This window comes from Colletotrichum abscissum, assembly GCF_030869225.1.
Source record: "Colletotrichum abscissum strain IMI 504890 chromosome Unknown Scaffold_13.1, whole genome shotgun sequence".
In the NCBI taxonomy this organism is placed as follows: domain Eukaryota; kingdom Fungi; phylum Ascomycota; class Sordariomycetes; order Glomerellales; family Glomerellaceae; genus Colletotrichum; species Colletotrichum abscissum.
The window spans coordinates 253,836-267,707 of NW_026850021.1; the positions used below are offsets into that span (position 1 = coordinate 253,836).

The following is a 13,872-nucleotide window of genomic DNA, read 5'->3' on the forward strand; positions in this document are numbered from 1 at the left end:
GAGGAACCCCTGTTCGCCCGCCCCCAAACCCGTGCCGGCAGCGGACACTAGGGTGATAATGTCGCTCGAGGTAGGGCGGAACATTGTAGATCTCGGACTCATGGATCACCCAGCCCGACCTTGGAAGTGATATTACAGTGGCTTGAGGTCTCTCACAGGACCGGATCAAAGATTGCTAGACCGCCAACGGTGATGGTGTGATTCCTACAAAAATCTCCCTGACCAAAGGTCTCTCACAGCCTGCCTGTCATTTGATACTTGCTGGTTGGGTTCCGCATCCCCCCCCCCCCCCCCCCCCCCCCCCCCCCCCCCCCCCCCCCCCCCCCCCCTCCCCCCCCCCCCCTCCTTCACTCCCCTCCCCTCTCCCCCTCCACCCACGCTCTTGCTCCGTTTCCTCTCCGTGGTTGTGGCCCCCCCCCCCCCCCCCCCCCCCCCCCAGCGTGCTTTACTCCCTTCTTCGTTCTTCATGAACATACTCGACTTCATGATACCGCTGGAGACCATTTCGTCGCAAAACTTTCGTCCGTCTGATTTGGTCCAAGGCCCCGGCCAATAACACAACAGATGCGTAGACATTTTGACTTTCTCCATCGGTAGGTGGGTGGCTAGCCTTTATTCTTTCTATCCGCCATTTAACTTTAAGCTTTCGGGCTCTACAGGAGTACAGATCACAGACCTTCGGACTCACCACGTTACCGTCTAAACCATCTCGAAACGTAATTACTCCAAGAACAACTGTCGCTTCGACCTTCTGCAGACGCAAGCCCCAAACTCTGTCAGCTCTATCTACACCTTGACGTTTTCATCCGAAACCGATGCCATCTTTCGATCAGCCTTCATCTGCTTCTGAAGCTCCCTGGCCCGTTTTACACCGAACCCGTGGCTGAACACCTCGCGAATATCCTCAAGCGTCATGTTCTTGACCTCGGGGTAGCAGAAATAGATCGAGACCCACCCGAGCACACAGATGGCTGCATAGAATCCAAACGTTCCAGAGGGTGTGGTGTTTTCCATCTGTGTCAAGAAGGTGGAGGCGACGATAATGTTGGAACCCCAGCAGCTCATCGTCAGCATCATGGTGCCCATGGCGCGCACCTCCATCGGGAAGAACTCGCTGCTCAGCCAGGCTGTGTTGCCAATACCCGAGGAGTAGAATCCGACAAAGAACACCATGCTCACGAGAACGATGATGGCCGGCGGTCCAACTGTAGTCCCCTCCGCAAGGGATAGATCATGGTTGACGGGGATCCATTTAAAGGCGATCGCGGCCACAACCAGGAATAGACCCATGAACTGCACTGTGCAGAGTAAAATCCTGCGACGACCGATTCGGTCTACGAGTAACAGGTTGACAAGCGTAAAGATGAAGTTGGTGCCGGCAATGATAGTGCCAACTGCCACAGGGTTACTGAATCCAACAAGGGAGAAAATCTGGTTTGCTATTAATCTATACTCTTTTCAAGGAATTAGGGACTTGGAAACTTGACTTACGGTCGGCGAGAAATACATGAGCGAGTTGAAACCGCTAAGCTGGCTAATGGCCATGAGTCCACACGCCGCAATCAGGGCGCGGAGGTTCGCTGGGACAACATAGAGTTGCTTGAGCACCCACCATTGCGACTTTCCGGCGTTCATGTTCTTGGCCTCTTCGACGTGGATGGTGATGTGACGGACTTTCATCCGGACTTGCTCGTCCGTTCCATTGGGGAAAATCTTTCGAATAACCTTCTCGGCCTCTTGTTCCTTGCCGTGGTAGATCAGCTGTCTTGGCGACTCTGGGCAGAAGGGCAGCATGCACGCCAGAATGATGGCTGGAATCGCGCCGCCGCCAACCATGTAACGCCACCCGCCTTGTACGTGCGCGAAGCCGGCACCGACGCCATAGCTGACTAGTTGGCCGCCCGTGATGCACATGTTGTCGAGACCAATCATACGACCGCGGTATTTGGCAGGGGACAGCTCGGCAATGTACCTGTTTTTCATGTTAGCGAGGGTCCATCACCATCGAATCTTGCGCCATTTGATGCTATTGTAACATACATCGGAATGATCATGGCTGCGGAGCCGACGCCAAACCCAACGACCAGACGACCGACGGTCATCAAGGCCAGCGAGTTGGCGGCAGCTTGAATGATAGCGCCGGCAGTGAACAGAAAGCTGCCGACGTAGATGGCAATCTTGCGCCCGAAGCGGTCTGCCGTGGCTCCCGCAAAGATGGCACCGATGAAGGCGCCACCGGAGGTGATAGACGTGATGAGCTCCTTTTCAGACGAGGAGAGGGTGTGCCCGAGATCATTGTCGATGTAAACCAACACGGCTGATATGATGCCGGTATCGTAGCCGAAGAGCATGCCGCCGATGGCCGCGGTGATGGACACTAGCCATGAGAACTTGCCCGTCTGGGTCTGTTCGATAGAGTCGAGCCCATCAAGGCTGACTTGAATCTCAGAGGAGCCGTCAGCTACGGTTTCCTTGTGCTGGGTCAATTCTTTGAAGTCTTTGGTTTCCATAATGGCGGTGCGTTGCGTACAAGTGGCCGAGTCAAGGTATGAGTTGTTTTGTGTTTGAATGGGGATGGCAAAAAGAGGCGATTATGACTACGAGAGAAGGAGGAAAGGTCCCAATTGGCTTGAGGGGCAGTACTCCGTAGATTGCTGTGATAATCTGGGGAAGAGCTGGGGTAGAGTGAAGTCTTTATATCAGCAGTCGGAGTGAGGACCTGAGGGCGTGCAGTGAAGCAATAGGATTGCCCCGAGTAAGGTGTTGGTTCATCAGTGGCGTCTTGCTAGACTTTGACGAGGGCCCAATTAGCTGGTAAGAAAGTAGAAAGCTCTACTCGAGTTATCTTCAATGGCACCCTAGTTCGCGCAGGTTGGCTGATCTCGAGGGAGATGGAAGGTCACGATACTGTGTGAACCAATCGTAGGATGGCAAACACCGAGAAATACCTTAGTCCTTCATCCATGTCGGTAGAAGTGCCAAGCCAAGTCGAAGTCTAGACAAGCCCAGCCATTGAAGCTTCCCCCGGATTTTCCCCAGATTCGTGTAATGAACAAGATAAGTCGTATCCCGCGGGACTCTTGTCCCAGCCCGGTATCCATCCGGAAGTTCAAACCAGCCTAGGGGTATGTGTAGAAACCTCCATCTCATCACCACGAGGGCGAGTTAGTCTAGTGCCGGTGCTGTACGGCGCTGGTGGAGTTCTTAGCGGTGTATGCAGGGCGCGTGCGGGGGAAAGTTGCCTATCCAGTTTCAAATAGGCAAGTCGGTCTTATTTCGCTCGCGTTTCCTATTTGACCTGCTTTCATCCATGTCCACTTCATCGTCTCCCATGTCTCCCGCCTACCGCCAAAACCCAACGACTTTCCCGCTTTGGCCGGGTTGCCTAAATCCAATGTCAGTAGGCCATTGTTGCAAGTTGCCAACCTGGAAAGCAGCCGTTGTAGCAGTACTCGTCAGTCGCCGTTCTACGTTTCTCGTCCCCCCCGGCGCCCCCGACACCAACTCACCACTCTCACACAATACCGTTTTGAGTCTTTCTCCCCCCTATGAACCGTCAAATCAAGGCCCAGGAAATCTCTGCCCACCGGCTGGTTTTGTTGTATGCCACTGTCTGCGCGGAAACCACACGTATCAGCGCATATAATCGACGCTGGACAAGTCCAGTGCGCGGCGGGTCCAGAATATGAACCGAGTACAGACCCGGACAAATCCGTGTAACGTCAGTATTCTTTCCAATTCTGTCACTTCCCTCAACCCCGTCGCGTCCCCTCGTCTGTCTTAGGGCCGGCGAACATGTCCATGTCTGCGTGGCGTAGGATCACAGTTTTTACCCGATGGAGCCATCTGCGGTTTGTGATGCCACCAGGAACAGTTTTGTTGACACGCGTGCTGTTGTAGATCTGCAGGTTAAGGTAAGTTTCGATTCCGAAAGTTGTGTATTCCGGCGAGATGGACCTGGCAAGGCTCATGGTTCACGATTGTTCCCGCACGCCTTCCAAACCCGGTCTTTCTCAGCTATCATGAATGCCTATCCTAACAACATGCTTGGTTCTCCACGCTAGACACCTCAAATGTAAGCGACCCGATTATCCATTTTGCGGCTCCTTTACCTCCCGCCGGTATCTGTACCATCCCACCGGGAATTTGTCTGTGGCTGAGGCCCTTTGGCGCCGTATCTCAAACTCGGCGAATATTTCCTTGATTGCGGTCCATGCTTGTCACTAACCGAGACCACGTGCAGGTGATTCAAGTCGATCAACGTGTTCCAATTGTCGAAAGTCTGGAGTCGAATGTACCCGTGGATATAGTGTACGCTTTAGGCACACACTGAACCCTAGGTTCGTGGATCCAAGTTCAGTAATCATACCTCAGCCGAGCCCCTCCAGCTGACTTGAACCTTGCTTCTGCGATTAGTGTCCAGCCAGAGAGAGGAACTGGGGCTGCCAAAAGCGAGTACAGCTTCTCAGAACAGCAAACTTGGGTACGAACAACGAACCGCTCTTTCAGCTTTGTTGACGAGACCGAAGATGTGGTCAACATCCATGCTGTTGTCACCGGGGAGCCCGGGGCCGACGACGGCAGCGCGAACACCTACTTAGGGACTCCACATAGACATGAAAGTCCACAGGACTACCTTGCTTTACTATCTGCTGCTTCTTCTCCAGTTCCAGATTTGCTGTCTCACTCTCGAAGCTCAGGAATAAAATCGCACGCCTCACATGATGCCCTCTACGGCCGGGATGGCATCAGGAAGCAACGAAGACACTTGCGACCCAGTCCAAACACGAGCTCTGCAACACAAGATGCCAGACAAAATCCAGCCAAAGAGTTCCATCATCACGACGACACGTCTGCATCGAGCGGTCATACTGGAGCCTCGATACAATGGGATCTACTTCACCTTGGAGAAGATTTGACACTAGATTTTCCAAACATCCAACACATCTTTGAAGCGATAGATCCCCAACTAGAAGACAAATCCACCGGCAACGACAGAACCTACGTCGAAACACCACTATGGCCCCTTCAAGACCGTCAGGAAGCCTTCCTCTACAGATACTTTGTCGACAACCTCGCACCTCTCTTCGACATGTGCGACAACGATAGACACTTTGCCAAGGTGGTGCCGAAGAGAGCAGTCTACTGCCCGACACTACTGAACGCGATGTTTTCAGCTTCCGCAAAACGTCTTAGTCGAACAATTGGCGTTGATGGAGTCATTGCCGACCGATACCATCAAATATGCCTTCGCTCGTTGATCCCGGCGCTCTCGTCCTCTACCGCCGTCGTCGACGACAACCTTCTGGCTGCTGTTGTAATCCTGCGCTTCACGGAAGAAGTCGATATCGGTTCCATGACCCTCGAGTCCCATCTGATGGGTACTAGAATCCTGCTGGCCGCCCAAGAAAACGCCGCCGATTTTAGCGGTCTGCGACTTTCTGCATTCTGGCTCGCCCTGAGGCAAGAGATATATATGGCCTTCGTTCACACACGCCCAGTCTATCACAGCTTCTTCCCCAGCATCAAACGGATACAGGAACGCGGTAACAGCGACGAGAATGCCGTGGATTGCCATTATGCCAACAAAGCCGTAAGCATTTGTGCAATGTGTCTAAGCTACTGTTACGGCCAGGAAGACAACCATGTAAGGAGTTATGCGCAATTGAAAGAGGACCTTGATGTATGGTGGAAAGAGAAGCCATGGTACTTCGACGCCATGTGGGCAAATCCAGAACCTGGTTTTCTGCTGGAAGAACAGTACATCACCGATGCCGCTGTCGCTGGGTTACAGCACTATCACCTGGCGCGGATGCTCTTGATCGCCCACAACCCTAAGGTTGCGAGGCTTGGTACGGCTTTCCGGGCAATGGAGGAAGAACTCAAACAGACCGTTCGTGTGATATGTGGCCTTGCAGTGGTAAGCTTGCGGTTCATCAACGCCATCGATTTAGGGGAAGTTGCCCGCTAACTGCCTGCTTCTCCGTAAACAGGCGAACGAGAGAACACCTCCAGCATACGTGTAAGTGCCATCAAGTGGCAAGCAAACACCCTCCTCAAACATCTTTTGACCGACGCGATACAATAGGAACGCATGCATAGCAATCACCATGGCGGGCGATCGTTTTACAGATCGGAAAGAACAAGAGGAGTTGTACAAGATCCTTGTCAAGACTGACAGGCGGTTGGGGTGGCCGACTCATGCAGCGTAAGTAGACCCTCGCGCCAGCCCTTTGGCCACTGCAACACAACACACTAACAGCGAGCAGACAGTCTCAGATCAGAGAGGCTTGGGGCTGGGAAGACTCCCCATCACCCCCTGCGATGCCTATTGCGGCCATGTTAAACGCCCGCGCACGAGCTGGGACGGCGGATTGATCAGAGTCAACCAGCGAGCAAAGCAAGCTCTAGCGTTCTGTATAAACCTGTTAGTTGATAACGACTCGCACTTGCTCAACCCTTGCAACTACTTCACTTACTTGCGTAAGGGGTCGAGAAACAATTTACTTGGCATTGTCTATCAGATGACCACACTCTTTGCAAGCCTTGCTCCGTCTACCTAATTACGTGTTTACATTGGTGACTACATGTGATTATTCTTCCTGCTTTGACTCCCTGCGCCAAACCTTCAAAGGCATTGGACTCGGCATCAGGTTCATGGCCTCCCGCCTCTCCGGTTCCCACGCGGGGAAGGGCAAGGCGAAGTTATATCTGTGCAAGACACTCGCCAACAAAACCGTCTGCTCCAGGTAACTGATATTCCGTCCGATGCATCCTCGTGCGCCGGCACTGAAACTGACAAAGTACGGTTGCAGTTCCTTGCCCTTGTCACCGAGCCAGCGCTCCGGGATGTAGGACTCGGGTTCCGGGAAGATCTTGGGATCTCTGTGGACGATGTAAGCCGAGATGGAAACCGTCGTACCTCCAGGGATGAAATCTCCAAGAACATACGCCCCCTCAGGCGGCGTTCGTCGCGGAAGACCAAAGGTCGTTGGCGGCACTATCCGGAGAGACTCGTCGAGACACGCCCTGAGGTACGGCAAGTGCTTGACCTTGTCGTAGGGCGCAACCACCTCTTCAGGGTCCAGAACGGCATCAATTTCCTCGCGCAACTTTTCCATGCATCTGGGATTCTTCAATAGCCAGTACATGACGTTGTTCATGGCGATGGCTGTTGTGTCTGAGCCGGCATTCATCATGATGGACACCTCTGCGACAATCTCGCCCCAGTCGAGCCCATTAGGGGTTCCGTTTTTATCCTCCATCAAAGCCTGGAAGAAATCTTCCAACTTTTCACCAGCCTGGTAGCGTTTCAGTCGTTGGGTTGCGCGGTGGTAGACGATGCCATCCCATCCCTTGTTCAGGTTCCACCATCGACGAAAAGTTGGCGAGATCAGAGACGTCAGACGATGATTGAACTTGTACCAATCACCAGCCCAAACGGTGATGGACTGGGCGACGGCAGTGGAATGCAGGCAGGCTCTGTAATTCACCTCGTGAATGGATCCGTCCATGCGCTCGGCGCGCACGAGATCATGACCCTGGTCTAGAAATCCCAGTTTCTCAGACAGACCTATATCAGCGATAGCGTCGAGAGTGAAGTAGTTCGTCCACGCTCGGTAATCGAAAGTAAGATCGGCCGCGTCTGGACGAAGGACCCCCTTCAGAGGTTGGGTACAGGCCTTGTCGCAACCGACGATGAAGCGTTCAGTCTTGTCAGCCACTTTGTGTTCCCAGTTCTCGAGGTTCTTCAATGCGTATGCCGCCGACAGAACCTTGCGTTTCCGGGCGTGGTCTGCCTTATCGACTACGTCGGCTAGGTGGAAGTGAGTTCCAGCCAACGTCTCGTAGAACTCGCCCTTGAGACACTTGGTTCCGTGCCCGTAGATGTCCTTGATTGCATCAATGGTACCGTACGAAAGCGAGTTGGGCCCTGTCCGAAGCACCGGATGTTTCTTGTGCTTCTCATAGAGAGTCTTGGATCGGAAGCCGAGTGCAGCTTCGCGCATGAAAACTAGATTGGTCACGCCGGCTAAGGGCTTGAAAGCCGGAAATCGACGAAGTCTTTTGGGGTCTCGGAAGTATTCGATCAAGGGATAGACGATGAAGTAGAATAAGACGCTCAGCAAAGCTGCCAAGGGAAGTACAATTGCGTACATGATGAGGTCCTATCTCAGCTGGCTTGGAAGGCTTGTTTGCAGAGGTCTGGTGTAAGGAGTTTGATACTTCGATTCCGACGCTAGCTAGCACATCAGCACGGCATCTCACTTGTGATAGCGAGCTTTGAAATAGTCATTCTGTCCAGTGCAATCAGCTGACTTCAAGATCAAACACAAACGCAACGGGATATGTATCCCGCGGAGTGCCAGCTTTGGAGACATCACAACAGTCATTCTCATGCTCTTCAGGCGCCTCTAGTGCAGGCGGACAAAAGCAAGAGGACGACAAATTGCCTATTTCGTCACCCAAGGGGTCCCTGTCAGACGAAATTGGCGTCTTCTGATGGGTCCAGATCAATGCTCACGGCACATGGCGACGTTGACCATCTCTAGTCTCACGCACTCCCCGCATGCCAAGATCGAGTTGATCGGACCCAACTTTCCTATCCAAGACGTCTCGGATTGGAAGTTGCCTATTTGGAGAATACCCCACGTTCAGGCGTGGCGTTTGTTCAGGAAAGGAAACTTGTCAGCCGCAGTAGATCGCGCGACTTGCCTATTTGACTTCAGATAGGCAAGCCCAGTTCCAGTCTAGGCAAGTCGGCAGTCATGCATCGCGCCGCGTGTTTCCAAACTCGATGTCCCGCCCACATGGATAGTTACACAAGCGCCGGGAAGGTTTGGATGAAAGCCCGACGACAACTTACCTTGGAGACCTCGATTTTTAATCCCTAAGTACAGGTACTTGATGACGGGAGGTAGCTTGTTTTCACCCCCTCCCCCCGATGTCCAACTAGCCACTTGCAATCGAAGGGCTCTTTACGTTTTTGCTATCAGCTCAGATACGCCAACTGGAGAAGACAAATCCAATAAAATCCTTCACGAGTCCATCGATACCCACGCGTTATTGGCCTTTTCTCATTCGCTATCAGATGACTACTGAAAAGCCACAATTGATTTCTTTCCGAAAAGACTTGTCACCCGTTGGAGTGGCATTGGCCTAATCCTTGTTGTTTTATTGCACCTGAATAGCGTGATGCTGACCCATCGAGTACTCGCCTTTCTAACACGGGCCTTTCCACTCAATTCAGGTTTGTTATAGTTACGATTTCCGACACAAGATCCTATTTCGGGACCTTTCGCCGACTTTTGTAGTTTTGTCTCACCGGCTTGAGTACCGGTCAATAATGATTTGCCTCCCCTAACCTAAGATATGATCACCAACTCTTCCATACTGAGTGAGAGTCATCTCCTTTCAAAACAGTCTTCATCTTTCTCATCATGAAGTCGAGCTTCTAAACTTATTCCCATCACCATTTGTCTTGTCAGGGTTGCCGAAAGCCATACTGACGAGACCTCTAACTTCCTAGAGGAACAACTGTTCCAATTCCACACATGATACTTATCCGCTGCATTCTTATAGGTACCTTGATTATTCTGGTTATTGCCAATTCCCGGAACACCTTCGCTTAGAGAGTGTTACGAACTCAGCAAAACGATGACTACAACTCCTCCACAACACTGATCTGCCTTTTGTTTCCTCTTTTACCAATTATCCCAGCCTTGATGGTTGTGAGTACTTCATCGGGGACTCTCACTCCTCCTCGGGAATTGAGCATCTGAGCATCCGCCATTTTGTTTACGTGTTCCTTCAGAGACCCACGGTGCCAAATGCTTCAAGTCACCAAGATCCACTTCTTCGGGCTGCTCGTCCGGTGGCCTATTATCACCATCCCGACTTGAGTGATTTGCAGCTAGTGCTTTAGTATCGCGTTCATCCTTTACGGCGGGCAAAACACCGGTTGAATGGTGTCCGATTCCCAGATCCACATGGCTTATATCCCGAAGAGAATGATCAGGCTCACCGTTGTCGTTGTCAACAGAAATTAGTTCGTGCAACCGATCGCTCGGTCGCAAGACACTATCCCCAAAAGTCCTCATTCTCGGCCTAGCACCAAATATGGAGTTTAAATGTTGAACTGTTCGTCTCCGTCGTAAAAATAGACGACGGAAATAGTCTCTAAAGGCAGGCATGCAAGAGCAGAAGATGAAGCCGTTTAACTCGACGAATGACCAGTTAGAGATTGGCACAATGTCCCCTAGTAAGCGTCAGTACTCGCGTTTGCAACAAAACAACCAACTCACATGTCGGATTCGAAGTCTTCATGAAATCTTTGATAGAGCTGAGTCTCAGAATGGAGACAAAGGTGATCCTACAACGTATATTAGCTCTTATCAATCCCACATTTCCGGGTTCCGCAGGGCACAACTCACAACAATGCTACAGCGAACATCATACCGGCCCCAACCTTCTGTCTCCATCGCCAGTTGAGCCTGACGATTTGAGAAATGGGCATCGCTACTACAATAACATCAAGAGCAATATTGACCGATGCATGGGCCCAAGTCTGAACATTAATATCGTGGCAACGGCCTTGGTGTTCTCCATCCCACTTAGTCCAGGTGTAGCTGATGGGCCAGCACTGAACCGAAGTCGCAACTAGGAATGAAACGGCTGATATGACGCATGCCCATATGACACCCCAAGTCAAGCGCCTAAACTTTTCATCGGAAAATAGGCGCAAGTAGAAGAACAGGAAATTGGTCTTCGCAAACATGACGGTGAATGCGTAAAAGTGCTCTCCGATGTAGAACAGCTTGCCGAGTCGGGTAAGCTTGGACTCTTCTCTTTTTGCGAACCTCATTGTCTGCCATTGCACTTACTTTGAAGAACTCGTTGATTTGCTCCGGTGTGAGTGTCCAGATGTCTTTTCCGAGGCCATTTTGAACCGCTGCAACACGGGTTAGATTCCATTCCAGGATTCTTTCCTCCGTGTATGGCTGAGGACGGCTTACTGAACACAACAACCACGCTCATAGGTACTGACATCAACTAGACCAATTTTACTTTAGTCAAGGTACAGGTCAAGTCGACATTTTGTCGTCATAGAGAAACATACCATTGAGAAAATCAGGGCATAGTCATCCAGTCCAATTATATAATCCAACCGTGAGAGTTGGGAGTACATGCGGACACCAACACTGAATACAGCCACAATAGCCCCTGCTACGGCACTCGCAGTGGCTGAGGGACCTCTATCTCGATTGGGAAGTCCACAAATGTCGAATATGATTCTTTGGCTCTCTGCATTCATCAATATGAATCCTGTTAAAGGCGTCGAAGGCGGAGAGGCACATACTTAGTCCATCGACGACAGAGCAGTTTTGATAGCTGCAACCGATTATTCCGTACAGTTGTTGCTCTGCGCAAAGAAATTTGATGGCGGCTTGTGCACTCGTCGCTGATGCGATTATTGTCGAGACGCAATGACTCTGAAAAGCGGCATAGCATTAGTAGTCGCATGAAGACTCGCGACTTTGGCGTGACGATCAGGGAACTTACCGCGCATTCCGGCAGAAGGCTCTCGATACCCAAGCCCTGGGGTATGGCACTTGACACTAGAGTTGAGTCCATCATTCATCTCGGTAAGTCCGGCCAACGACAACTTCGACAAGACTAGGGATTGGCGACAAACCAAGCACATTGGTCGCAACGTCTTTCGATAGAGACGTTGATAGTTGCAGACGTACACAGGAGCGTAACTGGGCCGATCCGTATTTGAAAGATCTTTTCTTCGAAGAAGATTCCCCCATGTTCGCCCTGAGATTCCACATGACGTTGCTTCTCTATTTACGGCGGTGCTTGAATCAGGGCTACCCCATTTCATTGTTGACATTTGGTCAATCTAAGCTCTATTGAGATTCAGAGTGCAACGGCTCAGTCTGGATCAGGCTCTTGCGCCAATCAATCATGTCCGATGTGCACTTATAGTTCAGCCGGTGCCATCTTAGCTGAGTGTCGGATCACTTTGAATTTCAGTAGTGGGCAAAGTTGGGACTAGCACGCCATAGCACAGGGGCCAGCGTGCTGTCGAATGCGTGCTTCAGGGGACAGACAGGCTTCTCCGCAGGGCAGAAAATATACTAAGAAAGGAGAAATAAGAGTTCAACGTTTCTACAAGCATCAATCAGATGACTCTTGGCAACACAACCAAGGTCAACCCATATCGTTCTAATGTAGATGCAGCAAAACAGTCGCTGTTCTGCGTGTTGATCTTTCTAGCTAGAAATTGCACAAGTTGCAGGGCGAATGGGCACAATAGCGTGATTCTTTTTTCCCTCTGTAACTCTTCCACCTTAGCGACAACTTGATGGCAAGATGGCAAGACGAGGAATTCTAGACTTTCTAGATTGCAACGCGTGCGTAGCTAGAAGTAGTGCAGCAGCGAGATGTATTTGGTTTTGACCAAGTTAGTACCGTCATACAATTGCTTCAGTGACATGTTTGCGTTCTTGTTTACCCTTCTACCTGAAACCCGTGGCTGACTCACTTTTAGCTACGTTGCAGAGGACAGCGACAAAAGAAGCCATGCATAACGTCACAACAATTCGAATGATGACTTCGAGCAAGCCCTCTGAGCGGCTACACGGTAATGACTGAACCTTCTGTATAAAAGCTAGCATAACGCTCTTGAGCTTGCAGCCTCAGAGCCAAGTATTCCCCTCCGTCGATCCCGGCACAACACGCCATCTAACTATATATATTGCGGGGGAAGAAGAGGTGTAAAAGTTTCCGAAATGTGTTGACAGATCATCGTGCTTTGATAATTCTCTTGGTCTCTACCTCTGAACACCAATCTAAACACCAACGGGAGTCTGGCAAAGGACAGCCTGGCCGAGCTGTAGTAATAATTGTTAGAAAACGAGAAATAGACGTTGATCTTCGATTTATACTACTCACAACGGAAATGACACAGCAGCGGGCACGCTGACCAACATTGGCACAGATGCTTCTGAAATTGCTGGCCGAAGTCGGCACGTTCGTAGCTGTTGTCGGAGCTATTAGCATCGTTCACTTCACCTCTCTCTGATTAGTTCTGACTTACGAGAATGACAGTCAAGATCAGCAGCTCCCAGAACATCGGTGGCACAGCACTGAAGGCTGCTGTAGAGACCAGAGCAAGCAACATAGGGAGCAGAGCCGCCGCCAGTGTTGCCGGTAGGAATGGCGATGACGGCAGTGGCCAAGATCGAAACGAGAGCGGTAGTGAACTGCATTTTGAAAGAGATACGATGATTGAGTGAGAGTCTTGAGTGACCGAAGAAGAGCTGGGAGCTGCAGGTTGCTTTGAGTAGGAGATAGAAGAGATGGTTAATTATGATGACTAGATATTGATTGAGAAGCCTGGCAACTGCAGACATTATATATCTGAGTCCAATTGCCGCCGTCACTGCTCATACGACTAAACAGATCAACTTGATAAATGGTCCTCTTGCATTTCCGCCACCATGTCACTGTTTGTGCAAAGTCCTGCGGCATAACTTCACCTCACCATTGACACCATTTCCCAGTCATCGCCGGACCAAAGGCACACGATGGGGTTCGTGAAGCTTTCGGCAATTCGGTAAGAAGAACTCATTGCCAACGACTTGTGTATGCTTGGCAATATTGGCTTGGCTGTCCACTTTTAGTCCGAGAAACTGAGGTGTAGGTAAATCCACCTAACACGAGCTACATAAGACGGGAGCGGCTGCTCCCGTGCGGGTAAAAACGTGAGAAGTGATAAGGAATTCTGCAAAATTCCCGAAAAAAGTAATGTCCAACTTCATGATGTTGTTCGGGGATGCAGTTCGTCTGAATCCGGGTGGTGTG

At 51.0% G+C, this 13,872-nt stretch overlaps 5 protein-coding genes across 5 annotated transcripts; 1 reads left to right on the forward strand and 4 right to left on the reverse strand.

Moving 5' to 3' along the window:
- Window positions 1–786: 786 nt before the first annotated feature.
- CABS01_06248 (uncharacterized protein) lies at window positions 787–2,510 on the reverse strand (the record flags this gene model as incomplete). Its single annotated transcript, XM_060539614.1, has 3 exons — window positions 787–1,431; window positions 1,492–1,972; window positions 2,041–2,510. 3 exons carry the CDS (start codon window positions 2,508–2,510, stop codon window positions 787–789), a joined length of 1,596 nt encoding a protein of 531 aa, XP_060404151.1.
- A 1,703-nt stretch (window positions 2,511–4,213) lies between these two features.
- Window positions 4,214–6,378, forward strand: CABS01_06249 (uncharacterized protein; the record flags this gene model as incomplete). The annotated part of the gene is made up of 5 exons (XM_060539615.1): window positions 4,214–4,311; window positions 4,417–5,920; window positions 5,994–6,022; window positions 6,089–6,208; window positions 6,270–6,378. The coding sequence occupies 5 exons, from the start codon at window positions 4,214–4,216 to the stop codon at window positions 6,376–6,378; spliced, it is 1,860 nt and encodes a 619-aa protein (XP_060404152.1).
- Window positions 6,379–6,593: 215 nt separating this feature from the next.
- On the reverse strand, window positions 6,594–8,159 carry CABS01_06250 (cytochrome P450 oxidoreductase; the record flags this gene model as incomplete). Its single annotated transcript, XM_060539616.1, has 1 exon — window positions 6,594–8,159. One exon carries the CDS (start codon window positions 8,157–8,159, stop codon window positions 6,594–6,596), a length of 1,566 nt encoding a protein of 521 aa, XP_060404153.1.
- Window positions 8,160–9,740: 1,581 nt separating this feature from the next.
- Window positions 9,741–11,637, reverse strand: CABS01_06251 (CFEM domain-containing protein; the record flags this gene model as incomplete). Its single annotated transcript, XM_060539617.1, has 6 exons — window positions 9,741–10,258; window positions 10,305–10,372; window positions 10,434–10,816; window positions 10,884–10,951; window positions 11,016–11,052; window positions 11,413–11,637. The coding sequence occupies 6 exons, from the start codon at window positions 11,635–11,637 to the stop codon at window positions 9,741–9,743; spliced, it is 1,299 nt and encodes a 432-aa protein (XP_060404154.1).
- Window positions 11,638–12,857: 1,220 nt separating this feature from the next.
- On the reverse strand, window positions 12,858–13,277 carry CABS01_06252 (fungal hydrophobin; the record flags this gene model as incomplete). Its single annotated transcript, XM_060539618.1, has 3 exons — window positions 12,858–12,899; window positions 12,961–13,046; window positions 13,106–13,277. 3 exons carry the CDS (start codon window positions 13,275–13,277, stop codon window positions 12,858–12,860), a joined length of 300 nt encoding a protein of 99 aa, XP_060404155.1.
- Between the last annotated feature and the right edge of the window lie 595 nt (window positions 13,278–13,872).